General features: G+C 39.1%; 1 protein-coding gene across 1 annotated transcript in view; it reads left to right on the forward strand.

Annotated features, from left to right (window-relative positions):
* The window catches only part of LOC113199902 (dedicator of cytokinesis protein 8), a 218962-nt gene that overhangs the window by 71052 nt on the left and 133005 nt on the right, over positions 1-14905 (forward strand). Inside the window, exons 6-7 of the mRNA XM_077797833.1 lie at positions 3932-4144; positions 9387-9472. Coding sequence (XP_077653959.1) covers positions 3932-4144; positions 9387-9472 — 299 coding nt within the window. The remainder of the gene's footprint in view (positions 1-3931; positions 4145-9386; positions 9473-14905) is intronic.

A 14905-nucleotide genomic window follows, 5' to 3' on the forward strand; every position in this document is an offset into this window, starting at 1 on the left:
GGTACTCTAACTCGGGGAGAGGAACCTCTTGAGCCCGTCCCTGTAGCAATTCCTGCAGAAACTGGGTGGTGCTTCGAAGGAGGATGGCAGTGTGACAAAAAGCTTCACACTGAGGCCAGACATGCCAGATTCTCTTCCTGATTCTATGATTTTTTTTAAGGTGTAGCCTCCAGCAGGATAATTAAACTCTCTGGGCTTCAATTTCCTCCCCTGGAAAGATACTACTAACTCATGAGGTCTTTTGAGCATTGAGTTAATATGTGAAAAGTTTTAAAACAATGCCAAATATGCTCATTGCCCAGCAAATGCTTGTTACTCTTATTATTGATGTCATTATCATATTATTATAAAGTGATTACAGTTTAAAAATCAGTGCTCTGTACACCCATGTTTACAGCATCATTATTCACAATAGCCAAAAGGTGGAAGCAATCCAAGTGAACATCAGTGGATGAATGGATATTCAGAATGTGGTTGTCAGGGGCACAGGAAGGAATGGGGACTTATTGTTTATGGGGTACAGAGTTTCATTTTTGCAAGATGAAAAGAGTTATGGAGATGTATGTTGATAATGGTTGTGCTACAATATGAATGTACTGAACAGTACTGAAAAATGGTTAGAGTGATAAATCTTATGTTATTTATATTATACCACAATTCATCTTCTAAAAATAGCTGCTGTAGTCAACCCACTTATTTTTTGGTGAGAAAAATAAACAGAGGAGAAGTAATTTGTACAAATTTGCACAGGACTTCTTTGTAACTTGTATAGTTTTCAGCTTCCAAATATCCTTCATAACACAGGCATGTTTCAAGGCTGAGGACCAGAGTCCTTAAAATAATACCTATTTTTTCAAACAACATGGTCCCTAAAGCCAAGCCAGTTAATTAATATGAGCTCCACAGAGAAACCAGCCATCAGTCCAGTGCTGAATACACAGGCTTACAGAAGGATGGAATGAATACCTGAATGTTGTATTCTATGGGAGACTTTAGGGGTGTTTCCTTGGTTATTTTGACTATGTGATAAACAACCACATTGTGCCTTGTATTAGTTAGAGGCTACATTCCATTTTTCAACAAAAGAAATTTAACATTGGGAAGTGTGTACTGGGTCTTGGAGGACGGAAAAGGGGAAAGTTGAGGTTATACTGCAGGCAACAGTATACCATCCTGAGCTGGGGTCTAGGGCAGTGGTTCTCTACCCTGATCTTCATCAGAATCCCCTGGAGGGCTTGTTCAAGCAGAGTATTGGGCTGGGGTCTGGCTCTGGCCTGGCTGGGGCCTGAGGATTTGCATTATATAATGAACATTTTCCAATTGATGCTGCCAGTCCCAGGACTATAGTCTGAGGAACTTAGATCTAAGGAAGAGCTTGTAGCTATTAAAACCTAGAAGCTCATATGTGGATTCTAACCATGACCAGGGAGGTTGAGGAGGAAAAAGAAGAAAAGTCCATTGGAATAGACAACAGAGAATGAAGGGAAGGGAGAGGAGATGGATTAGAAAGGACAGTGGAATTAACTGGATGTAACTTTCCTAGCCTTGTATTTGAATATACCACCAAGGTAACCCCGCATCATATACAACCCCAAGAATAGGATCCTAATTAGAATAAGTTATACTCCATGTATGTATAATATGCCAAATGCATCTTCTATCATGTATATCAAAAAGAACAAATATTTTTTAAAAAAATTAAAAAGATGTGATTCTGCAATCTTTGTAATGTTTTGAACAACCAATAAAATAAAAGAAAAGAAAAAAGAAAATCCTAGAAGCTCAGAAAATGGGCCTCAGAGTAAGGACTCAGATCTCTGAGAAGCAGCACTGGCCAGCTGGAGGTGTTATCTCAGGATCTTGGAGGAAGGACCTCATGGAGTCTGGACTCAGTGATCCATCCAGGAGGTGTGGTCCAGCTGGTGCTGGTACCTCCAAGGATTTGAGATGAGGATGGTTCTGGAAGGGCCAAAACCAGCTGGAAGGCAGAACCAACTGTCTCTATCAAGATGAGAGGAACTGCAAGCAAAGGGGAAAGACAGGACTCACTCCCTTCTCCCTCCTCCAGCCATCCGGGCCCCCTCTTGTGCCCTGAAGGGAGCAGCAGACAAAGCAGAGGATCCTGTGCTGAGATCCCAGGTCCAGCATTATAGGGCCCAGTACAAAAGGGTGAATCTGGAGCTGAGAGACAGTGGAACCTGCACACATAAAGCATGCTCTTTCTTATGGCATACCGTCAGAGCACTCAAGTGAGTCAGCTGGCTGGGTTTAAAAGCCAAGTAGGTGTTTTTTTTTTGTTTGTTTGTTTGTTTTTGGTTTTTAACATTTATTTTTTTAGGTGTAGAAGGACACAACACAATGCCTTTATTTTTATGTGGTGCTGAGGATCGAATCCGGGTCCCACCCACCTAAGTCAGCGTTCTACTGCTGACCCACAATCCCAGCCCAAGAGCTGTGTGTTTTGAAGAATTAAAATAGCACTCTTTATGGAGAGATGCTCAGACTGTGAGACAATGAGCAACATTTTCTGTCTCAGTCTCATTCTGCTGCACCTTTGTATCAAATGGAACGGTGAGGCCACACACTTGAATGGAATGGGGAGGCCACAATTTATTTAAGTTAAATACATATACGTGACTCCTCATGTATTTCACAAAGTTAGATCATGTTACACATAATATTGTATGACTTCCTTTTTTACTCTAATAATACGAGAGCATGAGTCACATAACCAGGGGATCTGTTCTGAGAAATGCATCCTGGTGCAAACACTGGAGGGTACTTACACAGACCAAAACAGCTATAACCTCACTAGGCCAAAGACTGCTGTCACATATGTGATGCTTTGTTGACCAGAATGCTGTTATGTGACCCATGGCTGGACCATGATTACCTTTAACTTCTAATGACTACATGGTTTTTGTGTTTTTTTAAATGGCTGCATAATAACATTCCATATTATGAAACTCAGAAATTTCTTAATGCTTCTTCTTTTGGGGAACATTTAGTTTGTTTCCATTATTTTGCTTTTATGAACAGTGGATCAGAGATTCTCGTGTCCTCACATCCTGCACATTTGTCTAGTTATATCCTTAGGATAAATTCTTAGAAGTGAAATTTCTGAATTAAAGGGTATGAGCATTTTAAAAACTTTGGGCATATATAAAGGTTGAGATCCTTTTGAAGAAACTTGTGAAATCAAATTCATTTTCTACAAACTCATGTAAATTCTAAGACATAATAATAAAAGTAATAAGTGTGCATTTTGATTATTGCTAACACATTAGCATATGTAAAATGTATGATTTAGTAGAGTAGCACTTATTATTTTATGAGGTAGATGGATGTTACAAAAAATGTTCAATATAGAGAAATTATAGCACTCTATGTTCATTTTGTAGAACTGAAAATAACATTTTACTATAAAATTTAGAGATTTTACCATTGATCCATCTGTAGTTTTATAAAATGTTGTTGATTTCAATCATCTTTTCTTTTCTTTTTTTAGAGGAGATCTTGCTATGTGTTTTGCCCAGGCTGGTCTCAAATAATCCTCCTGCCTCAGCCTCCCAAGTAGCTGGGATTATAGGCATACCACCCACCTGGCCACAGTGATTTATTCTTTGCTGATTTCTATGAACAAGCCAAAAACTTATAGCAGTCCAGCATATCTTTCAACCCCTTGCTTATGTCTGGTTTATTTACCTCCAGTGAGACACCACCTGTTTCCATATGGGAAGGATGAATTTGCATTTTAGGAGGGTCCAGTCTAGAAGCTAAGACATCATTCATGTCAAGTTCTTGGTTTGTTCCAGAAACTCCATGAGGCTGAGATTCTGTAGACTCGAGTTCAAGCCGTCTTGAGACATTGGGAGTCTAGTTCTATTGGTGCCCACTGTCTCTCACTAAGGCCCACCGTCTTCTCTTGCAGACAGGCCCCCGCCGTGTGAACGTGCTGTGTGATGTGTCTGGGAAAGGCCCCCTCACCGCCTGTGACTTTGACCTCCGCAGCCTGCAGCCTGACCAGCGGCTAGAAAACCTGCTGCAATATGTGAGTTCCGAGGACTTTGAGAAGCAGAATGAGGAGGCCCGAAGGACCAATCGGCAGGCTGAGCTCTTTGCCCTGTACCCATCAGTAGACGAGGTAAGTGCGACAGTCTCCAAACTGGACAATTTAACTGAGGACTCAGGGTCCATAGGAAGATTCTATCATTCATTATCACTGTAGAGCCACACCTGATGTTGAGATGGTATGATTCCTGGGGATGTTTTTTGTTTTGTTTTGTTTTCACTTAGGCAAGTCTGCATCACAGCAGAGCCAATTATTGATCATAATACAGATGGGATTCTGATAATAATAACTAGTATTTTCATAGCACTTTACAAAACATGTTTACTGAGATTAACTTATTTAGTCCTCAAAACATTTCAAAGGTCTATATGGAGCAACCCTACTCAGAGTCAAGCCATCCAGTTTTTTAAGGGTGTATATTACCTAATATTGATGTTCTTTAGTGTTTCCTTAACATTCTTTTATTGGTCCTGGTGAACAACTAGGGAGACCTGCTTTGAAATCATTTCGGGCTAAGATAATCACAGCCATGTGTCCAGTATATGGAATTTTAGGATCTTGTTTGTCCACCTGTTTCTTTATTGAAGCTGACCTGTGACAACTGGATAATTTAGACCTTGCCTGCAGTCACTTGCTGGGATACTTTGGAAGGGATGAAAGTGGCCATTATTCAAGCCTTGTGTCTGCTTGGGCTCTTTGTATTATAGAGGGCTTTTGGCCTTCGCTTCTGCATATCAGCTTGTCTACACTGTTGGGTCTTTCCAGAATAGACTCCTGCTGTATCCTTGCTATTCAAATTTTATTAAAAGTTTAGTTGCAAGAAGTAAGATTTGAAGAGATTTTTGCATTAAAAAAAAGATATGCCATATATCTATGGCTCTAAATATTTGAAATTTGGTCTTCAGGTCAAGCAAGAATATCAGGAAGCCTAATTCTCACCCCCTGTGGTGCCCCCAGCCCCTGGGAATTGTTTGCTGACTCACCCTTTGATGTCCTTACCATTGGTCAACAAAAAGGACAGTTCAGGAAACAGCAGTCATTAGGTACAACATTGTAATATGGAAATATTATTGAGGACATTGACCATCCAGCACCTCTCCTCAAGGAGCTAGGGAGGGGGAAATAGGCCTTAAGCCCTCAGGCAGATTTGTGCATCCTGAGACAGTGTGCATGATCAGTGGGGTGTGCATCTCCTGAGTTCGTCACTAAGAGTTCCTCACTGAGAGTTCCTGTTCACCTCTACCAACCATGACAGCTTCGTTATTGGAGTCCTGAAGTTCCTTTACCTTTATTTTCTTGTTCTTATTTTCTAACCACTTGGTTTTCTCATCTAATTTTATTATTTTATTATTTTATTTGGAGTTTTATCAGCAGCCTCAAATCCTCTTCTGAATGAGGCAGATTAGAAAAATAAATTAACATACCTATAGTCCCAACCACTCATGAGGCTGAGGCAGGAGGTCACTTGAGGCTAACCTGGACACCATAGTGAGACCCTTTCTCACTATGTGGAATCCAAAAATGTCTATTTCATAGTAATAGAGAGTAGAAAGGTACTAATCAGTGGGCCCACAGTGGGTAGCAGTAAAGATGTTTATGGAAAGGTAGAAACTTTCAGTTAGACTAGAGAACTAAGTTTTAGTGATCTATTACACTATAGTGACCACATTTAATGATAATATATTGTGTATCTTTAAATTGCCAAAAGAATAATTTAAACATTTCTCAAAAAAAGAAAAAGACTAATTGGTAAGGGAATTGATATGTAATTAACTTGGTTTAATCTTCCTAGAGTATACTCTTAAATCAAACTTCACATGAATATACACAATTATTATCAACTTAGAAAGCAAGTATGTATGGGTTGAGGATGTAACTTAGTGATAGAATATTTTTCTAGCATGCATGAGGCCCTAGGTTCAATCCCCAGCATTGCAAAAACAAAAAATACATTAATAGGAATAATATGTTTAATATTATCATCTCCATTTAGATTAGAAAGTGAGAATCAAATAGGTTGAATAATTTATTCAAGATTCAGCAAGTCAGGCTGGGATTATAGCCCAGAGGTAGAGTGCTTGCCTTGCATGTGTGAGGCACTGAGTTTAATCCTCAGCACCACGTATAAATAAAATAAAGATATTGTGATCATCTACAACTAAAACAATATTTAAAAAATAAAAAGATTCAGCAAGTCAACTAAATTATAAAACAGGGACCTCACATGCTGCCTCCACATCACAGGTTTGCTTGTTTGTGGGCCTGCATACGCTACCTATTATATTAGCACATATAACTGAAATTTGAAGATGGCATTTTAAAAATCATATCTTCCAACTTTTTAGTTTCTGTCTACATTAAAATTCTTTGCCAGATTTGTCAAGAAATAGAAAATCTGACTGATGTGACCTCTACTTCTTTCTTTTTCTTCCCATTTCTGTGGAGATGCTAACATGTAATAAAGAGAGCTAAAGTGGACACCAGAAGAGATAAAGGAAACCAAAGGATGAGAACAGGGACAGTAGGACATTAGCTAATCCAAGTCCCCCTGGTGGACTAATGGGGGTATGCCCAGTCTGAACTGACCAAAACATGAAACAAATTGCCTTTAAAGGAACTTTGTTTTACGATCATTAAGATGGTCCAGAAACTCAGATGTGACTGAAAGTTATAATCTAGCCGAGTTCCTAAGGGGCAGCTTTTCTTGAGTAAACAGGATGCTTTATAATTAGTGGACCAGTAAATTTGTAAATTTGTAGGGCTAAAATGCTTGATGGCCTCTGTACCAGCCCTTTTAAAATTTTGAAGCTGTTCTTACAGAAATTGCCTTTGTACTTGTAATTTGTACTTTCTACAAAGGAAGTCCTGTGGAATTGAAAGGATTATAAATGTTGATTTTTTTTAATAACACATTAATGACATTATTCTATATCAACATTATTTTATTTCCTGGAAATAAAAGTTAGAAGAGGTGAAATATTAGATCCAAATTTTGACTAAGTCAGTAGGAGAAGCCAAAGTAGAATTCAGCCACCAAACTTTGCCATGTGAGTTCTGTCCCTGATTCACAGTCCCTAGGAAAAGCATCTTATGGGTTGATTTTTAAGAAAGACACCACCACACTCCAAATAACAGAAAAAGAGTTTGCTTAGGAAGGACTCTTGGTTACAAGTGATACTCTTTTGGTTCCCAACTAAAGCCCAATTTGGGGTTTAAAAAGTGTGGGGGGAGAAATACTCATCGACTCACATAACAAGATCAAAGGTCAGCAACTGTGGAGTTGGCCTCAGGGTTCACTGAGTCTGTAAGGGAAAGAATATCATCTCTCTCATACATTCGTCCCTGTATCCCCTCTTTATTTGTAGGTATTTCCCAAGATAATAAAAACAACAAGTATTCATTAAAGCTTCCTATTTCCTCTTTCTTCTTCTTCTTCTTCTTTTTTTTTTTTTTTTGTGTGTGTATGTGTGAATTAACTCCTATTTCAGACAACTGGGAAGGCTCAATAAATTCATATAGAAGAAATTTGGGAAATATACCACCCAAATGTTATAAGTGAGCCTTGTTGGTATCGTAATTTAACAAATTGAGATGGAGAATTTTAAACTGACAAAATATTTAGTGGCAGTAAGAAATTATTGTTAATTTTTTAGAAGTAATAATGGTATTACTGTTAAGTTTTCAAAAGTCCTTACTTTTTAGAGATATTTACTGAAATACTGACAGGTGAAATCATGTGATGTTTGGGAACTTTCTTCTAGTATTGAGTGAGGGAGTATAGATGAAACCAGACTACCTATTCATTGAAATTGTTGAATCCTTATGAGGTAAATGATGATTCATTGTATTAGTCTCTTAACTTTTGTATATATTTAAAATTTTCCAAGCCAGGCACAGTGGCACACACCTATAATCCCAGCAGCTCAGGAGGCTGAGGCAGGAGGATCGCAAGTTCAAAGCCAGCCTCAACAACAGCGAGGTGCTTAGCAACTCAGTGAGACCCTGTCTCTAAATAAAATACAAAATAGGGCTGGGGAGGTGGCTCAGTGGTTGAGTGCCCCTGAGTTCAATCCCTGGTGCCAAAAGATTTTTTTTTAAAATTCCAAATGAAAAGCTTTTTCAAAGAGGATTCCAAAAGTTAAAATTCAGACCAAAGTAGCCTTAGAAATCTACAAGTGTGTCTCTACCTTGAGATTGTTTTTCTATCAGATGGATCTTGCCTTTAGATATATCTGTTCTGATCCCAAAAGTTCCAGGTTGCCTGAGTTGGTCCAGTTCAGCACAGGCATCAGAATAAGGCCTCTTCTCTCAGCTACTCCCCAACAAGATGGCCACCTGTGACCATGGGGACTGGAGGCTGAGGGCAGAGAGGTGCCCATGATGGTCCATTGACCTCTTCACTCATCCCACCAAATGGTACAGATTTATCAGGAAGGTGACTTTACTGATTGCTATGAAGTGTTTGGTTGGAAGCTCCCAGCATTTAAAGCCCCCCAAAAGACAATAAAATATGACCCTGTTCTTTGGACCCTTGATAGCTTCAGACCATGTTCCAGATTTTGGATATAATGTACTGCAAGAATGGGAATTCAAGTTTTCAAGGATTTGCACTATTTGTGTTTGTATACATGGAGGTAATTAGGATATAGGGATAGTTCATATTAAACTATTAAAGTCACCATTTTAGTCTCCCTGTGGCAAGGGAGGCAGGTGTAGATCTTAACATGTCATTACTAAGCTTTCCTGTTAGAAAATACTAGCTCGATATGTATTATATAACCTGTGAATTCAACTCCAAGTCTCTATCACCTATTTAAGAAATAGGTGAACTGAGAAAGAGAAGGTTATAGGATTGATGTTTTAAAGCCATAAGGAAACTATTCTGACCTAGATCTCAAGGCTTCACATATTTACCAGTTAAAACCCTTAACAGGAGAAATGTTTTGAGTATTTATTTAGAGCAGGCAAAGGAAAACAAAAGCCAACAATAGGTCTAAAATTTTGCAATGCCATCTGGTGGATGTTACTAAGCCACATGCACAGTCACATTTCCTTCCTTCCTCCCACAGTCTCTTTGTCTTGGATGCCTGGGTTTCTGAAAGAAGAAAACGTTTGCTGTAAATGCTGACATTGGAGGGTGGGGGTTGGAACAACACACTCTCTCATAGAGGCAGAATATTAATCTAGTATTAGAAACAACTCAAATGTGAGTTGACAAGTGGAGAGGGGCAGCCTTTCCTCTCCTGGGGCAACTCCAGCTGGATATCCTCATGGAAATTCACTAACGATTTCTGTTCAATGTGATTAATAATAGGAGGATGCTGTGGAAATACGTCCGGTACCAGAATGTCCTAAGGAACATCTGGGCAACAGAATATTGGTCAAGTTGCTGACCCTGAAGTAAGTACCAGCAAACACACTAGCCTCTGTGTTAATATCTCTTGCCTTTCAGATACCAGCGTCATCTGTATCCTCAGAGCTTGAATCAGGCAGCTTCTCCCAACATGCATTAACAGTAGGTTGCTGAGGGGTAGTGGAAGGAGCAGAGCTTGGTGTTGGCTAGACCTAGATTCTGTTTCTAAAAAGCCTTTGGAATTCATTCTTCTACAGTAGGGGAGGCAAGCACAGGTGGCTACCCAGTGTTACTGGGGAGGTTACTGAGTGAAATGGCCTGCATTAGGAAAAGTCACAGAGAGCCAGTGGTGTGTGGCCTTGGCTGGTATTAATTCACAAGAGTTAATAGCAACAGCTCTTCCCAATTTTGTGCCCAGGGAAGTCACGTTAGTAGCTTGAAATTGGCCATGGTGGAAGTATTTAAAACATAGAAAATGCTATAAAGCAAATGCTATAAAGTAGAGCCTTTTATTTTTTCAGCAACTTGTCTGCTAAACATTTACTAGCCTACCACTGGTAAATGCAATGAAAAATGAAACTGAAACTCAATATCAGTGCCAGGGGACAATAGTGGGTAGAAGGGACTATAGCACACTATGTTGAGGGGTGCCTACTGCTACCTGCAACCAACTCTTGTCAAGTAAATAGGACTATTTTGATCAATTGTCTGCTTTAAAAACTCTAAATGGAGATTTTTTCTGCATAAATTCCTAACTTCTTAAAAAGTTTATCATTTTTTTAAAATACTACATAATTCCAACAAAGTATATCTGAAGTCTGTTTCAACTGGTGGGCCACTTATCTTCCATATCAATTTTAAAGAGGTTATCTCTAATTTTTGCATTGTGTACTTTTATTTTTAAAGCTATATATCCTCTATATATGTGTATTAATTTTGTACTTCTGTATTAAAACCAGTTTTTACATTATAAAGCATTATAAGTGAGAAATTTTAAAGGATCAAGTAAATACATCTAAATTTCTTTTTAGTATTTTCTTCCTGTAGTTGAGTGAATTGTCCTGTGTACTCCTTCGAGTGCTTGCATAACTTTCTTCCTCTTTGCAGACTGCTACTTTAGAGAATTAGTTCTTTTACTTCTTCTAATCATAGACCCTTTTGAAAATATTAATTTTAAGCCAGGCATGGTGGTTCATGCCTGTAATCCCAGCTACTCAGGAAGCTGAGGCAGGAGGATCACAATTTTGAGGCCCCTCAACAACTTAGTAAGACCCTTTCTCAAAATAAAGAAATACATAAAAAAGGGTTGAAGATGTAGCCCAGTGGTCAATACCCAGTACCACTCACACAAAATTAAAGTTGTAATTGCTGTGCTAAAGATGTAAGGTGAAGCTCAATAATGAAGCCTGTGCTTAGATTGAGTGAGGCCAAGTTTGATTCCCAGCACCACCAAAAAAAACCAAAACAAACAAACAAAAAAAAACATTGTAAATGCTCTTATGTGGCAAAAGTACATAAGCATAGTACTTTTTCATATTCTGTTAGGATCACTCATCTCACAAAGTCAATGCCAATAATCCTAGTGACCTAGGAGGCTGAGAGGAGGATCACAAGTTTGAATCCAGCCTCAGCAATTTAGTGAGGCTGTAAGCAACCTAGTGAGTCCCTGCCTCTAAATAGTGGTTATGCACCCTCCACTTCAATCCCCAGTACCAAAAAAAAAAAAAAAAGTCAATGTGTGGACCCCTTAAGTAATCTGACTTGCAATTAGGTAACTGGATTCTGAATTCAGGGCTGATGTTTGAACACTGGGACTTCCCTGTGCATTTGAGTCCTTACTTGTAGATGGTCTAGCCTTCTGTGACTCTATGTAGCCTCCCTTAGCTCTGTTGCCACAGAATATGAGCTAGCATGGTTTCTCAAATAGTTACGGGTGCTGAGGCTGTTGTAGCCCTCTCCATCTTGCCAGCTCTACTGGGGAGTACACCAGGGCCTTTTGTCTTATACACAAACTTGACCAGCCTATAAACTGGCTTTGTATCAAGTAATGAGCACAGAAAGGCAAACTCTGGCCCTTCCAAGCTAACCATCAGCAGGAGAATTGACTGAAAGTGGCTGTGTTCCCCTGCATTGTTCAGGAAGTCTATGCTATTGTTGGAGGTCAATCATCCCCACAGGATGATAATCTGGCCACTTTTAGATGCAGTACCTATGCCATATGAGATTGGAAGAATTCTCCCCTATCATGCTTGTCACCAAGCCTTCTAGACCTTGTCAATAAGTAAATGGCAGCTGTAGTCATAGGTGGGAAAACATGGCCCACTGAGATAGATGTGCGTTATTGTTTGTTTTTGTAGTGCTGGGGATCCACCCAAGGCCTCATGCATGATAGGCAAGAGCTTTTCCATAGAGCTGTGACAGACATGAGTTATTAAAAAACAAATGGAATCACTTGGATTTCTCTTAATGAAACGTGTCAAGTATATTTCTAGTGAAATTAAGTTGAATTGGTGCTTTTGTCCAGTGCTCTTGAGTTCGATAGTATCTGTACTGTTTATATAACTGTGAAACAAGAAATGGACCAAGGAGATGGTCCTAGGCACAACTTCCTGAGTAAACTGAATAAAATAAATTCTTAGATAAACTTTGAATGTGAACATATGAATAGAAAAAACATCAAATGGTAATATTAATGACACATTTTCCCAATACACTGATAAATTCTATTTATAATATTACAAGTTTTATCAGCTATGAAATATCTACAAAGATTTTGAAATCTATAACCCTGTTGCTTTGGAGATATAGATTAAACCTCAAGAATGTAGTGACAATTAAGCTGGTGCCAATTTTTCAAATTTTGTAGTAGCAAGAAAAAAAGGGGGGGCCACAACAAAGTGTTTTTCAATTTTGTATTTTAGGGGGGAATCTTTTAATTTAAAATGTACTGCAAAGTACCTCTGCTCAGGAATCTGTGTGGTAAAGAAACCACCCATGCACTAAATTTGCCCCAGAAGCTGGTTTTAAATGCTGATTTGGAAAGACTTCCCATCACCATCTCCCCCAAGAGATTCTGGTTCAGTAGGTCTCAGGTGGGACCCAAAAATGTGCATGTTGACAGTTTCCTTGTTTGCCTCAAATACTTGTTTCTGGAGGCTATGCTTGGGGGGAAAAAAACTATGTTTTATAATTAGAAAGACAGAGTTTCCCAGTCTGGCTGTGCCGCTTCCTAACATTGTAGGCTTTGTCAAAGTACTTAATTTCTCTGAATTTCATTTTCCTTGTGTATAAAATGTAGCTAATATCTGCTTTGAACTATTGTGAAGAATAAAGTGGTTGATGTGGGTAAAGTATTATCCCATCAAAATTCTAAGTGTTTAATAAATGTTCATTCTCTTTTCTCTGAAACACACTGAATTTAACACTCAGTACCTACCTAAGCCCAGCACAGCAATATCCAGATCCTTGGGCTCTCAGGAAGCACAGAATTCAATACAACACAGGCAACAGCTGGGTGTTAGGCATAGCAAAACTCCCAATCAATGAGCTATTAACTAATTAGAAAAAGAATCATCACAGAAATCCTCACCATTTTTATGTGTGTTCGGTCAACCGTAGATAGCATAAAATCTGCCATCTTAACCATCATACACCTGTTATAGTTAAAGCAATGTCCGGGGGTTTCATAAACTGACTTCCAGACCACTCACATGTAATCGAATCAAGCCTTTATTGAAGCACACCTGTGGCAACTCATCAGAACATAAAGCTGTTCCCCTGATCAGCCCTGAACAATTGCAAGGACACTCCTTATAAGCCTGAAAAAAGGGATATTCAGGGGTCTAGCCAATGCAAGCAATCCAGGTTACAGAAGCGGGACAGTGCAGTCAGGCAGTGGGCAGCTTAACCAGTCATAGTTAGCCCAATCACCCCAGTTACAGAAACAGAGCCCCGTTACCGTTACCCTAGTTACAGAAACAATGCCCCATTAGATAGTTCCGTGTTCTTGAAGGCTTCTATAGCAAAAGGAAAAGAACATCTTGCCCCAGTCATGACCCTTCTACTTGGCATGATTGTTTTACAGATGGAGTCACAAAACAAAATGGAGTCACATTTGCTTTTACTGTCACACACCTACCTGTCCATCGTACACTTCACTGATCACCTCACATCATACACTTTAACTGACCATGTCCAGTATGGTGGCAGTAAGTCCCTTTATGCTGTTGTACAACTGTCACCACCATCCATCTTCAGGAATTTTTCCTTTTCCTGAATTAAAACTTTGTATCCATTAAATACTAACTCTCTATTCCTCCTTCCGTGCCACTCCAACACCACCATTCTACTTCCTGTCTCTGAATATGACTGTACTAAGTATGGCATCATACAGCCACTTGTTCTTTATGATGGGCTTATTTCATTTAACATGTCTTCAAGTTTCATCCCTGTAGTAGTATGTGTCAGAATAATCTTTTTTTAAGGCTGAGTAATATTCTATTGTATGTGTGTATTAATAACATTCATATATATGTGTATGTAAATGTGTGTGTATGTGTGTGTGTATTTATATTGTGTTGTTTATCCATTCTTCTGTTAGTAGACACAGGTTATTCCTACAATTTGATATTGCGAATAATGCTACTGCTTGACCTTGTTTTCAAAGTACATTCACACACATTCTCTTATATAATAATATGTGGAAAATGGGAAGGGTAAATGTCCTCTTCTCATTTCCAACTAAATAAAGGCAACTGGGAAATATACATGACCCAATGAACATCCCAGTGTTCACAGGTAGTAGGAGCAGGAACAGAGTCCAGATCTGTCTGACTCATTGCCGAAGGCGCCACCTCGTCCTTTTGTCTATGTTTACGTTCTGCCCAAAGATTCTTCTAAAAGTCCTGCTGGGACAAATCTATCCAGTGGTTAGGCCATTGTCTCACACATGCCTTGAAATAAAATCTGGCCCGATTCACATGATTTCTGAGGCAGTGTGATCCAGGCCTCTGCTGGTACTGTCAGTGGACAGTGTCTAAATTCTTGGTTGTTAAGCTGAGAAACTTGGAAGATGAACTTCTGTGTTTCATGAATGCTTCTAACATGTTGGGATTATGCTTTGGTGATGTGTTTTCATTAAACTCTCCATTTTTAGCAGTCAGGGTCAATATGAGGGGCTCCTATTTCTCTCTCTCAGGAGGCAGGCTCCTCAGTGTTTATCATCTGAGATCAATCCCCTCCCTTCTCTTCCCCTCAACAACTCTCCAGCAGTAGAGTTAGGAAGAGCCAGACATTCTTCAGCATCATGATGCAATCTTCCTCTGACTTCCCTCGAGTAAACCTAAGGAAAAGCAATTGAACATTTCTTTATTACTATCTGAAAAGCCCCATCTCTTACAGTTGAATCATGGAGATTTCTATACGAGCAATAAAATGAAACAAGCTCATCACCTAAGAAAGAGACTCTAAAACACGGTAAC

This window comes from Urocitellus parryii, chromosome 4, assembly GCF_045843805.1.
Source record: "Urocitellus parryii isolate mUroPar1 chromosome 4, mUroPar1.hap1, whole genome shotgun sequence".
NCBI lineage: Eukaryota > Metazoa > Chordata > Mammalia > Rodentia > Sciuridae > Urocitellus > Urocitellus parryii.